We start from the raw sequence: 18024 nt of genomic DNA on the forward strand, positions 1-18024 counted from the left end.
AAACTATATGTCTTTGTAAAATTATTTAAATTATCTAGACTTTGTAAACAACACCAACAATTTAGTTAACCAGTTCTATACCTTGTGCTGCGTTGACACTCTCCCGCCTACATCAGGACCTGATGAGTCCTTCAACAGAACAACGGACATCAGCATATCAGCATGCAAGTGAAATAAACCAGCCTGACCTGCTGCAGTGAGTCTGTATGCGTGTGATTGAATGAAACATACCAGTCTGGTCTGCAGTGTGTGAATGTCATGTGCGATCTGTCTGATTAACAGCCGTAACTTATTGCAGATGACGTGAACCTTCTCTTTGGCCTCCAGGGTGTCTTCTACCTGGTCCTGTAGTAGGATATGGGAGGAGATCTCCTGCAGCAAGTACACCTCCTTCTCACGAGACTGCAAGTCCTGCTGAACAGCCTATGACCAGAAAACATGAAAAAGTTAGCCAATTACCAAACAATCAGCAAATGCTCAAGTTGTCAATGGCACAGAAGCTCTAACCAAAAAATACCCCAACAGCAACTACTAATCCTGAACCTCCCTAAACCTAACATAACTATTAAACCTTAGTCAACTTCGGAAAAATTTAGATATGAATCAAGACATTATTTAGTTCCACTATTACCCTTTTTTACAGAGATGGTTTCATTAGGTTTTGTTATTCTTGTGGGTATATTTTCTGATATTTCACAAGAATAACAGAACCTGCCCGCACATACCTTGAGTGTGACTCGATGCTCTTGCAGGATGTTGAGGTCTGTGTTTTGGTCATGGATGTTGACCATGTAACGCTGGCTCTCTGCTTTAGCTAACCACAGCAGTAAAGAGTGAAGAGTCTCATGGAACTCCTGAGAAAACAGAACAATATGTGATGACTGAGTCTGTTTTTCACAGGTCTAGATTACATGGTGCTTGTCTGCGGGTACTCGGTTTACAATATCAGATTTAAAAGGACTCAAAGGGATAGTTCAACCAAAAATGAAAATTCACGATAAATCTCACGATTTATGCACCATCATGCCATCCCAGATGTGTATGACTTTCTTTCTTCTGAAGAACAGCTTAAAAAATTTGGGACCCATTCACTTGCATTGTATGGACCTACAGAGCTGAAATATTCTTTTAAAAATCTTCATTTGTGTTCTGCAGAAGAAAGAAAGTCATGCATATCAAGGATGACATGAGGGTGAGTAAATGATGAGAATTTTCATTTTGGGTGAACTCTTCCTTTAACAGAAACCCTACAGGATGTTGTATGGAATACAATTTAGCACATTTTTAAAAATCAGCCACAGCAATAACCCATCTTGTTTTAAGTGTAAATCTGATTGAAAACTATTTCTCTGACTACAGGACATATCTTCGAGTTAAAAGAAGAAAGAGAGAGAGAGTCTTTTTGTCAGTTTTTATTTTTTATTTTGACACTGTCAACAAGTATATCAAGAGATCTACAACTCCGACACGGTATGCTGTGGCTTCAAGAACAACTTGTTCCAAGCGTTCCTGCAACCTTTTGACACAAATAACCAAAAAACCCTTAATTGTTGTTAACCCTTGAATCAAATATTCTGTATGGAGTTTTGAGAGATAAAATCTATCTGATCACATGCAATCATGTGAAAGTGCAGAAAAATTTGATTTTGCATAATGCATGCAGTATTGCCATTCAAAGGTGATCATGGCTAAAAGAAAAAACGTATTCTACATTACTGTATTGTCTCAACCCTTCCAATAAAACATGTTGTCAGTGTCACTTTTCAAAATAATTGTTTTCCTCACCTGACACTCCATGAGGGCTTGGTGCAGTCGGTGCTTCCAGCTGTACAGGGCCACACAGGCCTGTGCCCATTTCTGATTGGCTGACTGCAGATTCTTACGTAATTCCCGTAGTTCAGTGCTGTCTCCGTCCTGGAAGCCCCGTCCACTTAGATTAACACCAATCATCACAGATTTGTAGCCATTAAAAGTTCTCTGCATTTCCTAACGAGAGAAAAACAACAACATGAACTAACAAGAAAAATGCTCATTCACAATGTCGTTCTAAATTATAATAATTGATGAGTACAGCAGAAAATTAGCTTGAAGCTGATAAAACCACATGTGACAGCACATAATATATTAAAGGGATAGTTCACCCAAAAATGAAAATGCTCTCATCATTTACTCACCCTCATGCCATCTGAGATGTGTATGACTTTCTTTCTTCTGCTGAACACGAACAAAGATTTTTAGAAGAATATCTCAGCTCTGTATGTCCAAACAATGCAAGTGAATGGTGACCAGACCTTTGTAGCTCCAAAAATTACATAAAGGAAACATAAAAGTAATCCATACGACTTCAGTGGTTAAATCTATATCTTCAGAAGCGATATAATAGGTGTGGGTGAGAAACGCCCACTTTTACATTTGAAAGTCACATGTGGTGCCTGTTTAGTTTCACCTTTACATCTGAAAATGAAAGTGGAGATTTAGTGTAAAAAAGGACTTAAACATTTAACAGTTTCTCACCCACACCTATTATATCGCTTCTGAAGATATAGATTTAAGTCGTATAGAATACTTTTATGTTTCCTTTATGTGATTTTTGGTGCTACAAAGGTCTGATCACCATTCACTTGCATTGTATGGACCAACAGAGCTAAGATATATGTTTTCTGAAAAAAATCTTTGCTTATGTTCTGCTGCAAAAAGAAAGTCATACACATCTGGGATGGCATGAGGCTGAGTAAATGGTGAATGAATTTTGGGTTTACAATCCCTTTAATGCGCTATGTTGCTAGGCAATCATAAACAGCCTACAGTTAAGCTAATTAACCAGTATCACACGAGTAAGGATGTTGTTGTTAATAAATATTATTATTAATAAATGTAACTTTATTGAACATTGCCATCTTTTCTCATATTGCACTTGCTGCCGTTGTTTAAAAGCCACTAGAGGTCATGTGTAACTGGGGTTTTGGGCACTCCACTTCACGTCGTGCCTATCAACAACACATATTGTGGTAAAATCACTGTAACATATACTTCATGCTTTATAAACTGTTTCTATTGCTCCATATTTCTCGATTTTATCGTTCGCAATACCTTTAGTTTGTGAATATTGCTCTCCATGTCTCTGATGGTGGTTTTTGGCTCCAGCATTTGTAGTTTCTCCAGCTCGGGCAGCACACCGTTGAGCCATGGCATGACATCACAGAGGTCAGAGTTCAGTTTGTGCCATTGCTGAATATCCTGCGGCATGCTGCACGACTGCACCTGCAGGAGCTCCCATCGCTCGATCACACCTGAGGACCCAGATCAGCCGAGGGCAAAGGTCAGCCATCATGAAACGTAACTGATGTTTAAGCATGTGTTTAGAAGTGTGTGTGTAATTTGAATAGGCAGTCAGTATGTCTATGTGTGTGCGTGTGTGTAGTACCTGTCTTATCTGCTGACGAGAGGGCCGTCAGTCCATGATCCTCCAGTTGTTCTTCCTCATTCAGAATCAGTTTCACTCGCTTTATACTGTCTATACTGCCAGCACACTCAGACATGAGCTTATCCTACAAGTAGAGAGCAAACACAACAAACTGTGTTTATGTGTGTGGCTCTGTGGGTGGTGCAATAGGCTAGGTTTCAGTAAAAGTGTGTGAGTATGAGTGTGCACTGTTTGTGTGCTCACATAGGCCTGTGGGTGGTACGGTGTGCTGGTGTCAGTGGGTGAAGAAGTGAGACTGCATATGATCTCTCTGTTAACTCGTTTCCTGTCTGGCACATCAGGAGAATGCCACGTCTCCACCACTGATCTCACCACTGAGCATGAAACAGAGAAAGAGATATTAACCCTCATAATATTTATGTAAACAACCATGTAGAAAGTCAAAAGTCAACACTAATAAAACAATGAAGATACAGTTGATCACAAAAGCCATACGTATTATGAAAAAAACTAAAAAACATCTGTGTGAACTTGAATGCATTATACATGCACTGGTGCTCCAACAAATGCAGAAAAAGATTCTTGTAAAACATAAAACTAAAATATCAGGAGCCATTAAGAGCATGAAATGGGCGGCTGTTTAGAAGAAGAATTTGTTAACCAACCAGGCAGTGAACTTTAAATATAACATTTCTATAATACTTAGAGATAAAGAGCAGGGAATGTAACTGTGTTTAGTGGGAATGAAAGAAGCATGGTCATGGAGTATGCTGAAACATTTGAAACAAGCATGTCATGTGCAGTGAGAGTGCTAACAGCATGCAGCAGGCTGATGCCTACCGGTCGTCAGAGCTTTAGCTGTAGCTTTAACAAATGACTCAGAGCTCTCAGTGACCTCTACATCTGCAAAAGAAGAGTGGCAGACAGACACAGAGATCTAGATACGCTCTAACTGAGTGACAGACAGAAAGATCTAGCTCCACTCTAATAGAGCATTAGATAACAGATGGCTAGATCTAGAAATACTCTAAAAGAGCATCAGAAAACAGAGGTCTAAATACACTCTAATAGAGCATCTGATAACAAAGGGATCTAAATACACTTTCAAAGAGTGGCAAATAACAGACAGAGAGACCAAGAGACACTAACAGAGCGTCAGATAATAGACAGTGAATTCTTGAAACACTCTAACAGAACGTAAGATAACAGTGAGGTCTACATGCAATCTAGTAGAGCAACTCTGAATACACTTTCATAGAGTGGCAAATAACAGACAGAGAGGCCAAGAGACACTAATAGAGTGTCAGATATCAGACAGCAAGGTCTAGAAACACTCTACCAGAGCATCAGAAAACAGAAAGATCTAAATACACCAAAAGAACATCAGATAACACAGAAATCTACATCCAAACTGAGATACCTAAATCCACTAATAGAGCATCAGATAAAAGATGGCGAGATCTAGAAGCACTAACAGAGTGTCATAAAACAGAGAGATCTACACACTTTAATAAAGCATGAAATAACACAGGTCTAAATACACTTTAATAGAGCAACCCTACAGTAGATACACTAACAGAGCGTCAGATAATAGACGGCAGGTTCTAGAAACTCTCTAACAGAGTGCCAGAAAAATGAATGATATAGAAACACTCTCATCAGTGAGTAGTTACCTGACAGTGCGCTGTAGTATGTCAACTCCTCATTATCCTCTGGAGATGAAGATCCCCCCACATCGACTGTGTGATCCCACTCCAGAGGGATGGAATCCACACTGACGGGCGTCTCACGCCCAGAGCGCTCCAGAGCGGGTGATAACAGGTGGCACACAGCCTGTCCTACCGTCAGAGAAACATCAGAGCTCATAGCAGCCTCCTCTTCCTCTCTTTCCCTCTCCCACACCCCACTGAACTCAGCCGAGTCCTCCGGATCTGTGTCTCTGTCTGAGAAATCCCTGTCCTCCTCCAGTACCTAAGACAAGGGCAGAAAGGGAAGAGCTTAGTCAGTACTTGGGTTATGCAATGTGCAGGTAATAATTGTTTTTTTTACATCATACCGAAGCCAAATTTTTTTGTATCAATCCAACACTAGTCAGTACTCAAATTTGAACTAATAAAATGAGAATCCATGAGTACTTACTTAATTTGTATTTGCTTTGTGATGTGTATTTTAAAACTGACCGGGCGTCTGCTGATGAGGCGATGGTGGAATCGGGCGACCCTGCCAAACACTTCCTGGCAGTATGAGTGCAGCTCCTCTAGTTCATCTTCTATGAGTACAGCATCCAGTGGAGCACTCTTCTGGATCAGGTTCTCTCCAAACACGATCAGAGCATCAATCTTATTTGTGTTTAGAGTGATCTCCTGCTGAAATGCCTGCAGGAAATAAAAAGACAACATTTTCTTCATTCTGACTTGTACAGACCCATTTAACCTGTTTAAACCTTTTATATTACATTGGAAACGTAAGATAAATCGGAGTATACTGACGCTGAGTTGACGCATCTTCTCATGGATATCACTCTCTGAAAAATGCTCTACATTGGTGAGTTGAAGGTCCATCTCGGTCAGCCACACCAGAATCCCCTCCCTCGTCCCCTCAAAGTCCTCACGCTGGGATGTAAAGTGCTGCACAGAAGAGTAGAGTTTAGATGGATGGATGGACAGACAGATAGATGGATGGATGGATAGATAGATGAATAATATATGACCTAGATCTGACCTTTAACCTGCGGAGCACAGCGGCCACTCTCTTCTGAAGCGTATCCCAGCGCTGGTTTCCCTCGTGTACCATCAACTTCAGCTTACTGGCACCGTCAGTTCGGTTCTCTCGTGCCAAACGGCGATATTGTTTATTCACCAGCTCCAGTTGTGTCAGACGCTCATGGACCTGACGCTGGAATGCCTGAATGTGTGCATGTAAAAAACAAGAGTTCAATAATTGTCCAATAATCTTCTCTAGGCCCTACAGTACATATTGCAGCAAACATAATGGTGGCAATGCTACAGCCATCACTAAAGCTAGTGCAGTGTTTTAATTGTGTGCATATCTTTTTTAATCTGCATGACCGTTCTGATGCTATTTTTCTTGTTTAAAGCTACACTATGTAACTTTTGTCCCTCTAGCGGTTGAAGAATAAAATTGCAAGTTACTTGCGGCGGAACATTGTTTTGGTAATTACGTGAGTTGGGCTTCGGCTCTGCTCTTCAGCGCGGATGAATCTGATGGTTAAAGGAGTACCGGTGTAACCATGGTTACAGGTGATCAACTTATCAGAGCAAATGTCACCAACAACAACAAAACTCACCCCCTCACCGCAAAAAATTAATAAATAACTAAAGGAAGATAAAGATGGATATCCGAAAAATATGAGCAGATAAGTAGCTGTTCTGCTATTGTTTTGACTTATTGAAAACAATTGTTTTAAAATAAATAGCATTACAAAAGTAAGGAAGCAATAATATTAGGCATAATGATTGCTCGTCATAGAAGATAAAGTAAAACGGTGGAAACGGTGCAAACGGTGGAAATTATAACAAAGCTAGCAGGTAAATAGATTAAGGTGTAACTGTTTTAGAGATTAGCATTGTTACCAGCATAAAGTTATTTATTTTTTTCCATTGTCCTTCATCAAAAATGAAATTGAAAGCACTGCAGTAACACAATCCATAATAAACTGCTCATTAGATTGGCTAAAGCTATCTAATGAACAACTGTGCTAAGAGAGCTACCTGGCTAACAACTGGCCCAATAAAATATCTTACCTGTCGAGCAAGAAAAAGCCATCTCTGGGTCGGTTTTAAATCCTTAAGATGTCGGAGTTGTCACCACCTCTGAAAAGTCATTCCCATGTTTTTTCATGTTTTATTACGGGCTCTGTCGCTTTCCCTTTTTACTTGCAGACAGTTCGAGGTTTCTTTATTTTGATAACAGGTGATTCCCCACAGGGTTGCCTTTTTGAATGATCCATGGTCAATGTTGCTCATTTGTTGTGGCTACAAGCTTTCAATTTAAAGCTACAACCAGACCTCTCACCGCACATATACACGTGCTGTATAGCTGGACCTTCTTTATTTACTTTATTTATGGACATGACGTAAACACGCACGAACGAATGATGGAAGTATGCAATTTCCCGCCAAATCTGTCCCGACAGCTCTAAAATATAAATCATAATTATAGGCTTCCCATAGTGAATCGGGGTAAGGCAAAAACGTGGTTTGGAAGATGGAGTGTTGGTGTACTAGATCATTAATTAAATTTTGTTCATTTATAACAAAAAATTCTTTCATAGTGTAGCTTTAAATGTAACATTTTATTCCCAGTGTTTGTAAAACATCAGTGCACTGACAGACCTCAAACTTTTTAAGTTCCTCTTTAGCACAGGTGTAGAGCACGTCTTTGGTGGCAGGATTAGCTGCTGTGCGTTCTGCTGCACTAAGCCACTCCTCAAAGCGTGCATAGTCGTCCAGGAACTTGCACCACAGACGCCTTGTCTCCTCAATCCTAAAGGGGGTGCCAGATAGCAGAAGGGGTCAGATAAAACCATAAATGTTGAATACTTTCTAAAGAGTGAGTGTGTTTCTAATGGGTATGTGTCTGTAAATGTGTTTGTATTGACCTCATTCTCCTCTCCATGGACATGGCACATATGTTCCTCCAGCGGCGGTCCAGACTGAGTGTGGTCTGCTGAATGGAGTCGTTCTCTCCATCACTGCCGCAAGCATCCGCATCATGCAGCAAAACATCGCACAGGGTCAGGACAGATGCCACGCCCTCTGTGTGCTGTTCAATGTCCCTTTGCAGGTCCTGGTGAATACAAAGTAAATCACAATGTAAAACTAACATATAACATATAAACTGTAAGAACTAGCAGTCATCCAAGCAAGTAGGACTTTTTGTGTTCTGTGATTTGAAGTGTTTGTTCAGATTTAACAAGATCAGTCGCATTGTAGGGTTGTGCGGTATATCGGTACTAACGAAATATCACGATACCAAAACAATTAAAATGGTACGATATCATCATGTTGTTAATTTCGGTACCATATTAAAGTATGCTGCTATTAGCAAAATGTAATGTAATGTTAAAGTTTTTAGATGAAATCAAAGACCATTTGAAAATAGTAATATAAAAGTCTCTATATGGCCAAGTGTGGTAATTAAACAGCAGAAGGATGTCATTTAATTAAATAATATAAAGTCACATGCACTGCTCACCACAGTATGAGGCACCTCTCTGCCCTGTCATCTCCTTCACACACACACACACACACACACACACACACACACACACACACACACACACACACACAGGCACGCACACGAACATACACACGCACACACTACTAATGCTTGATTTTCATGCAGTGTGTCCAATAGTATCCATTTGCAGAGCCACAGATCAGAGTGTTTAGTGTATACATGGCTGTGAAATCTCAAATGAACTCTTTCTCTGTTGCAGCTCAGATATTTCAGCACAGAGATTTTCAGTTCACCTTCTCTCTTCCTAAAAAGTTTTGTTTTTCTCTCTTCCAAAAAATGCATGTGGTACCAACCTTGGCCACCAGGTGCCACTATCAGTAAACATGTAATCTTATGCTTTTAATGCTTTCTCTGTTGCTATATAGCTGAATATACATTTATTATTTATTTAAGGGTTTGCAAACCTTAATCAAGACAAAATCAGGTCACATGTGTTTGATATGGCATTCGTTGTCATATAACAACTGGAGTTATTTTTTTGTTTGAAATTGTTGGTCTTTCTAAACCATATATGCCGTTTGCTCAGTGTTACATGGTGGAAGCGAAGGAATGTATTGAGGAAAACGGGAAACATGGGGAAATTATTATTATGTCTGTCCTTTTGAAATGTTAATATTGTTGTAAGTAATCTAATTTCTAAACGAAAAGATCATTTATAAATTAAATCTTTAAATTAAATTTTTTGAAGAGAGAATTATGTATATATATATATATATAAACTCAGCAAAAAAAGAAAGTCCCTTTTTCAGGACGCTGTATTTTAAAGATAATTTTGTAAAAATCTAAATAACTTTATCTTTATTGTAAAGGGTTTAAACAATGTTTTCGATGCTTGTTCAATGAACCATAAACAATTAATGAACATGCACCTGTTGAACGGTCATTAAGACACTAACAGCTTACAGATGGTAGGCGATTAAGGTCACAATTATAAAAACTTAGGACACTAAAGAGACCTTTCTACTGACTCTGAAAAACACCAAAAGTAAGATGCCCAGGGTCCCTGCTCAGCTGCGTGAACATGCCTTAGGCATGCTGCATGGACGCATGAGGACTGCAGATGTGGCCAGGGCAATAAATTGCAATGTCCGTACTGTGAGACGCCTAAGACAGCACTACAGGGAGAGAGGAAAGACAGCTGATCGTCTTCGCAGTGGCAGACCATATGTAACAACACCTGCACAGGATCGGTACATCTGAATATCACACCTGCAGGACAGGTACAGGATGGTAACAACAACTGCCCGAGTTACACCAAGAATGCACAATTCCCCCATCAGTGTTCAGACTGTTCGTAATAGGCTGAGAGAGGATGGACTGAGGGCTTGCAGGCCTGTTGTAAGGCAGGTCCTTACCAGACATCACCGGCAACACATCGCCTATGGACACAAACCCACCTTCGCTGGACCAGACAGGACTGGCAAAAAGTGCTCTTCACTGACGAGTCACAGTTTTGTCTCACCAAGGGTGATGGTCGGACTCGCGTTTATCGTCGAAGGAATGAGCGTTACACCGAGGCCTGTACTCTGGAGCGGGATTGATTTAGAGGTGGAGGGTCCGTCATGGTCTGGGGCGGTGTGTCACAGCATCATTGGACTGAACTTGTTGTCATTGCAGGCAATCTCAACACTGTGCGTTACAGGGAAGACATCCTCCTCCCTTATGTGGTACACTTCCTGCAGGCTCATCCTGACCTGACCCTCCAGCATTACAATGCCACCAGCCACACTGCTCGTTCTGTGCATGATTTCCTGCAAGACCGGGATGTCAGTGTTCATGGCAAGCGAAGAGCTCGGATCTCAATCCCACTGAGCACGTCTGGGACCTGTTGGATTGGAGGGTGAAGGCTAGGGCCATTCCCCCCAGAAATGTCCGGGAACTTGCAAGTGCCTTGGTGGAAGAGTGGGGTAACATCTCACAGCAAGAACGGGCAAATCTGGTGCAGTCCATGAGGAGAAGATGCACTGCAGTACTTAATGCAGCTGGTGGCCACACCAGATACTGACTGTAACTTTTGATTTTGACCCCCCTTCTGTTTTATTATTCCATTTCTGTTAGTCACATGTCTGTGAAACTTGTTCAGAGAATGTCTTAGTTGTTGAATCTTTTTATGTTCCTACAAATATTTACACGTTAAGTTTGCTGAAAATAAAAGCAGTTGAAAGTGAGAGGACGTTTCTTTTTTTGCTGAGTTAATATATATATATATATATATATATATATATATATATTAAGCATTTGTCTTAAGATGGTTATTTATATCTTCAGCTTTAGTGTGTCAATAGGAAATGTAAATGTTAGACTCCCAAACATTACTTTTGCAAATAGAAAAGATTAGGATAGAAGAACAGGGAGCCCTGCAACAGATGTCATGGCACCCACAAAGCCCCCCGATGAATATCGTGTCTGTCTGAGACATATAGAGACAGAAGCAATTGAGCCTAAACAGATACAAGAATTGTGGCGAATTCTCCAAGAAGTTTGGAACATCCTATCTGCTAACAACCAAGTAAAACTGTGTCCAGGTGTACCTAAGAGAACTGGTGCTGTTTCAAAGGCAAAAGTGGTCACACCGAATATTGATTTAGCTTTTTTATGTTTACTGGACTTTGTATGACATTAAGTGATAAATGAAAACTATTTATTTCATTATTTTTGAAGACATCCTCACTTTGCAACATTTTTCACAAGTGCCCAAAACTTTTGCACAGTACTATATATATGTATATAGTTGAAAAGAATAATTTACTCATCCTCATGCCATTCGAGATGTGTTTATCTTTCTTTCTTCTGCAGAACATAAATGAAGATTTTTAGAAGAATATCTCAGCTCTGTAGGTCCATACAATGCAAATGAAAGGTGGCCAGGAAGCTCAAAAAAGGATATAAAGTCAGCATAAATGTAAACCATAAGTCTCCAGTAGTTGAATCAATGTCTTCTAAAGCAATCCAGTTGGTTTTGGGTGAGAACAGACCAAAATGTAACTCCTTTTTCACTGTACATCTTGACAGCAGTCTCCTTGGCGATCATGATTTCAAGCTCGATTACACTTCCTAGTGCTTGACGCATGCACAGAGCACTAGATGGCGCCATAGAAAGTGTAATCAAGCTTGAAACCATGATCGCCAAGGAGACTGCTGTCAACATGTACAGTGAAAAAGTAGTTACCTTTTGGTCTGTTCTCACCCAAAACAAACTGGATCACTTCAGAAGACATTGATTTAACCACTGGAGTTTGATGGATTATGTTTATACTGACTTGATCTGCTTTTTGGACCTTCAAAGTTCTGGCCACCATTCACTTGCATTGTATGGACCTACAGAGCTGAGATATTCTTCTAAAAACCTTCGTTTAAATCAGATAACAGAGATAAAATGGGTTGGGAACAGCGTTTCATGTTGACTTTTGGATGAAAGTATGAATATTTGGATCTAACCCCATCTATGAGACATGAAAGACTGAAGTATTTTGGTGTTGTTGAATGCACTGATTACCTGATGCTCTGCTAGTTTACGCTGTATTTCCTCACTGTGGCAGATGCTGTAGGTGATGGGTTTGGCTAGCTCACCCTCAACACGGGAGAGCCATGTGCGGAGATTACTCATGTTCTTATCTAGCTGTTGTACAGTCACCAACGTCTCCTTCAGCTTCCTCACCCTAAAAATCAATCAATCAATCAATCAATCAATCAATCAATCAATCAAACATTCAAACATTCAAACAATCAATCCATCCATCTGACCATTCTAAGAATCAATCAGTCCATCCATCCATCATATGAATTAATGAATCAATCCCTTACTCAGTCATTCAATAAGTCAATCACCCTTGTACACACTAACAAAAAGGCATAAAGAGCTTTAAAAAGCTTCAAAACCAGATGAAATTTTCTCCTTATTCTCTGTCCGTCATTTTATCTGTTTATTCTGCACCTATGCATATTCCTAACATCATGATGGGTCTTCTCAGTAGTTAAGAATTCTGATTGGTTTGACATTCTCCTCCCATATTCAATTGCTACCCTTTTTCTACAGTAAGTAGATCTATTTCCGGTATATGACATTTATTCTGTGTTCTGTGTTGTACAGTCACAGTTACACGAAAAGTAAACATTGCGTGACCTTCATTGCTGCAGTCATATGCCATACTATCATTCCTATACAGCGAGTCTGTCCAGCTGAAGTTCACAAAGACACAATGCAGGACAAAAGCCTTTTGCTCAATCTGAGTGTACAGTGACCCACGTCATGTCCATCTACTGTGCTCTATTCAACTCTGAGTGGGTAGTTGGCTTTCACACCGCTCAAACAGACTAGGAGTTATTTTTTCCCACCCATTTTCCGGCAACTCCCGCTATTGATATAATTAGATGTCAAATGATTGGATGAAAGTTAAAAGTTATAAAGTCTATACCTCACCAACTTGACAACGCCTTCTGATTGGATGGTTATCTTACGCAGTTAAGAACGAAAACAGCTGAAAGAAGCTGGGGAAAGACGTGCTTGTTTGTTAAGTTGTTGCTGTTGTTTGTCAGTTTTAGAATTTCATAATTGTGTTTCTTCAGTTGCGAATTCTCAGGGCCAGCAAAGCCTTTCCTGCTGGCTTACCATGCCAAATAAAGAAATATTTTTCTTCCTTTCATTCTCAATCACCTTTTTACCTATGTATTTTTAATCGCTTTCCACTCTTAATTAACCTACAAACAAATAGAGAAAAACGAAAAGTTTATCCTGTCAGAATTTATTCCTTGATGCTAACAAGCGAAGCGTGACAACTGTTTCACAAATCACATGCCTGAAGCAGCACATGAGTTTGAGCTCCACCCCTTCAGGCCTTCAGAATTTCCCCAGAATCCCTCAACAGTGCAAATGAATGGGCAACTAAAATCAGATTGTCAGATTCGTCAGCCAATCAGAATCATTTATTTGTTCTTTCTGGGTGTGATCTTTAGGATATGTCCCGGTCAAGGCCTTCTAGCTGGCCTTGAGTGACGCTATCACACTTTAAGTGATGTACGTAATTTGAAAGCGAAGCGCGCGAGATCTTGCTGACGAGTCGGCTGTCATCACTGCTGGTATTGCCGCTGAGAAAGAGAACCTTATGGATTTACAAACACGAGATGTTCTGCATGACCATGTGATTGCTTAATTTATTAAACAGGAAAGGAGGGCTGATTTTCACCTCAAGCAAATTGGTAAGTGCTTTTTGCATTGTTATAGCAACTTAAGAGTTTTCTAGGTGTAAATTAGGCTGCTTGAGCATTCAGTGTCGGATCAAGTTTTGAAAAGTAGTGCTGCGTTTCATTCAACTCGGAAAGTCGGATTTTACAACTTCCTACTTGGAAAAGTGCAATGGAATGCATCTTGAAGTCAGAATTACAAATTGTAGGCTCGTGCAGAAATTCTCAACTCCGATTTCGCCGAGACGCAGGGGCATGATGTCACACAAACATATCGACACTCAGGGAGATATACAAAGTAAGTGATAAACATTCACTTTATTAAGTAATATATCGATAAATGAGTTCGTTTCCACATTACATGATATTAAAGCTTGTTTAACAAACGCCTGCAGAAACAGGTGTATAAAACATGGTAAATTATAATCTCTTTTGATAATCGTACACCTGAAGCACAAATGCTAGCGCTGCAGCATTGTTTATCAGTTGGGTTGCTAGGAGACATCTTTAATGAGAGTCAAATCCCTGCTAAGCTAACGGGAGCGTTGCAGTTTTGTTTCCTTACACGTCATCTTCCAAATATCGGGGAATGGAATGCATTTATGGTCGGAGATATCAAGCATAACCGTGTACCCTGACGAAATGAAATTGATTGCAAGCAACATTTAAATCGCAAATATTATTAGATAGATTTTTCCAAGTATTATAGACCTCCTTGGAAGATTCAAATGAAATATTATGATTTTTGAATGTATGTCCTGGAGATGTTCATTTCACAAAACAGTCATGCTGCAGTTAAAATTAGGCTTGCTTGAGCATTAAGTGTCGTTTCAAGTTTTGACTTTCGTGCGTGGACGTGTTTTTAAAATGTCAATTGGTATTACTAGTTAGCTGCAACATAATGTATGATGCCCAAAGGCATAGGGTGTCTTTATTCATTGTGAAACTGTGTTTTCTTAATGGCATGAATCACACTGATTTCTTAGACTTAAAATGCACGGCCCGCCACTGTGTTTCTTAATATTGCTCCTGTGGCCCATGAGTTGTGTTGTGAGTTGAGTATCCCCTGGGGCATATGATTTTTATTTATTTATTTATTGTTGCTTTGGTAACATTGGGTTAAAGGGATAGTTCACCCAAAAATAAAAATTCTCTCATCATTTACTCACCCTCATGCCATCCCAGATGTGTATGACTTTCTTTCTTCTGCAGTACACAAATAAAGATTTTTAAAATATATTTCAGCTCTGTAGGTCCATGCAATGCAAGTGAATGGTGACCAGAGCTTTGAAGGTCCAAAAAAACTTATGCACAGCATAAAAGTAATCCACAAGTCTCCAGTGGTTTAATCCATGTCTTGAGAAGCGACATGATAGGTGTAGGTGAGAAACAATTTCACATTCAGCCAAATATTTGTTGGGGCTGGTCAAAGGTGTAGATTTATAGTAAAAAAAAAAAAAAGGACTTAAATATTGATCTGTTTCTCACCCACACTTCAGAAGATATGGATTTAACCACTGTAGTAATATGGATAACTTTTGTGCTGCCATATGTGCTTTTTGGACCTTCTGGTTTCTGGTCACCATTCACTTACATTGTAAGGACCAAAAGAGCTCTAAAAATCCTAATTTGTGTTCTGCATAAGAATGATGGCATGAGGGTGAGTAAATGATTTGAGAATTTTAATTTTTGGGTGAACTATTCCTTTGTTCTAATTGTTAATTTGAAATTACATTGTTTTTAATAAACATGTAATTTGCATGACTATTAATGTCTTGATATTAAATAAAAAAATAAAATAAAAAAGTTTGCTGCCCAAAGATGGGGCATCTTGAGGTCTATCAGCTGTATAGGACAGAAGAGTGTAAAAACACACACACACATTCATACACTGGAATATTCGTACATGCATTTGATACTTTTGTTGTGTCTAATGTTAACCAATAAAAATTCGCACTGCACTTCGAACTTAGTGGCTGTTTGTTTTTCTGCAACTTATACGATATTATGTCCCTCTGTTTATGGTTACTAAGGCTTTATGAACGACTTCTCAACTGGCCAATCGCAGACTGCTTGTAAGTAGCTCTTAGTAGCCAATCCGAACGCAGGAGGCGGGACCTACCAGAATACGACTGGGGGAAAACTAAAACGACTAGGAGAATGATGGCATTCTTACCCATGCTCACGTGACCATTCCAATGGAGGACCGACCAAAACAAACCGGAGTGCTGATGTGGAAGTAATGACATCACACAACAACTCGACTGCACGTGATAATGCAGTGTTTGTTCACCAAAACAAACGAACCAGTGCTTTTCATATTATCGAATACACAAGATGACGGTGAAACACATCCAATTAAAACAACAACAGATGCATGCAATCTCTAGAAATATTCCAAGAGCAATGAGAAGGCAGACAAGATATCAAATAAATGGAAATTGCAATGAACCTTCATAACATAACAGGCTTAAGATGAAGAAATACAGAGAGCTATGCAATAAAAATAATTGCTGTTGTTGCATATAATATTCTATGCATTGGTATCCATGCATAATTCTGATGCATCTTGCATGCTCTTTGCAGTATGGTTGCATGGACTTCTTTGGTACATGTCTGTTTAGAACAGCGAGCACAGTGTGAATGTCATCCTTAGAAACAAGTATGTGCTTCTATGCAACGTAGGATTTGATCTGTCCTGCAATCCAGGCTAGTATTAGCCACTGAAGGCTCATTGCTGCCGTCTGTAAACACACATGCTGACAAAAGCACTGCCCACCCCCCTCACACACACACGCATGCATGCATACATAAGGGATATCCCGTGCGTGCAATTAGGAAACACTTACTCACAGACCGGTGAGGCTGCTCCATGACTCTCGCGTCTTAATGTTAGCATGTTTGTCTGAATGGCTGAGGCTGATAACAGACACACACACACACACTCGTCTTAGAGACTGTGAGCTACCGTATACATCACTCCCACCCCCTGTCTTCCCTCACTCATAATTCAACCCCTATCTCTCCCTCTCCTCTCTGTATGACCAAGAGGAGATTTCAACATTCATGCAATGGCTTTCTCATGGCCAGCTTACACACAGGTATCTTACTGGTACACTGGAGATTTTCTTTGGAGGAGAAACACTCTGCTAACTGTTAAATTATAATATTTTCCCCTGCAGAACAGTAAACACATATTTGACATTACTCATAGGAAAGAAACATCACTAAGGAGATCTCTTTTATATCTCAATTGTTTCTCCTTGACAGAAATTACATGGGGAACAAACAGAACATTTTGCTTTGGTCTCCTGTTTTTAAAGAAATATTCCAGGTTCAGTACAAGTTAAGCTCAATCAACAGCATTTGTGGCATAATGTTTATTACCACAAAAGATTATTTCGAATTGTGCAAAAAAAAAAAAAAAAAAAAAAAAAAAAAAAAAAAAGAAGCAAAAATCTGGGTTACAGTGAGGCACGTACAATAGAAGTGAATGGGGCCAATCTGTAAAATAAAAGACCCCAGTAATCTCACATGTTTCTCATACAGAGTTTCAGAAGAGATCACAACAATGTCTCACACTGTGCTCGATTTTGCCAAGATACCAAAGTTAATGCAAAATCAGAGTCAAGAGATTTTAATATAAACTAATTTCTCACCAAATTCTGCAAACAATTGTTTCACATGGAGCCAGTGAAAAAGTTTTAGGCCGGTTGATGGAATTGTTATTGTATCTTAGTGACTTGATAATAAATGTGTCCATATGCTTTGCAAACATTTGATTTTGTGGGATTTGGTTGTTATTTTTAGCAACATATTTCATGTGCATCTAAACTTTTTCTTTATATATATATATATATATATATATATATATATATATATATATATATATATATATATATATATATATATATATATATATATATATATATATATATAAATATATTAATATATATATATATATATATATATATATATATATATATATATATATATATAAAGAAAAAGTTTAGATGCACATGAAATATGTTGCTAAAAATAAAATTAATAATTTGTGACAGAGCCAGTTGAAAAGTTGGCAGGGTAAGTAAAAACCTCAACTACTGGCCCGATTGGTCAGGTAGAAAATAAATGCTTGTCACTTGCCCTCATCAGCA

The 18024-nt window shown here is 39.2% G+C and overlaps 1 protein-coding gene across 1 annotated transcript in view; it reads right to left on the reverse strand.

The window, feature by feature from the left end:
* Positions 1-18024, reverse strand: part of LOC127413803 (nesprin-2-like) — a 152352-nt gene that overhangs the window by 6075 nt on the left and 128253 nt on the right. The window contains 15 exon segments of the mRNA XM_051651217.1: positions 82-129; positions 232-423; positions 726-854; positions 1786-1986; positions 3091-3290; positions 3425-3548; positions 3668-3798; positions 4265-4327; positions 5098-5395; positions 5605-5799; positions 5914-6051; positions 6146-6328; positions 7780-7930; positions 8046-8233; positions 12183-12345. Of these exon segments, the coding sequence (XP_051507177.1) occupies positions 82-129; positions 232-423; positions 726-854; positions 1786-1986; positions 3091-3290; positions 3425-3548; positions 3668-3798; positions 4265-4327; positions 5098-5395; positions 5605-5799; positions 5914-6051; positions 6146-6328; positions 7780-7930; positions 8046-8233; positions 12183-12345 (2404 nt within the window).

This window comes from Myxocyprinus asiaticus, chromosome 23, assembly GCF_019703515.2.
Source record: "Myxocyprinus asiaticus isolate MX2 ecotype Aquarium Trade chromosome 23, UBuf_Myxa_2, whole genome shotgun sequence".
Lineage (NCBI taxonomy): Eukaryota > Metazoa > Chordata > Actinopteri > Cypriniformes > Catostomidae > Myxocyprinus > Myxocyprinus asiaticus.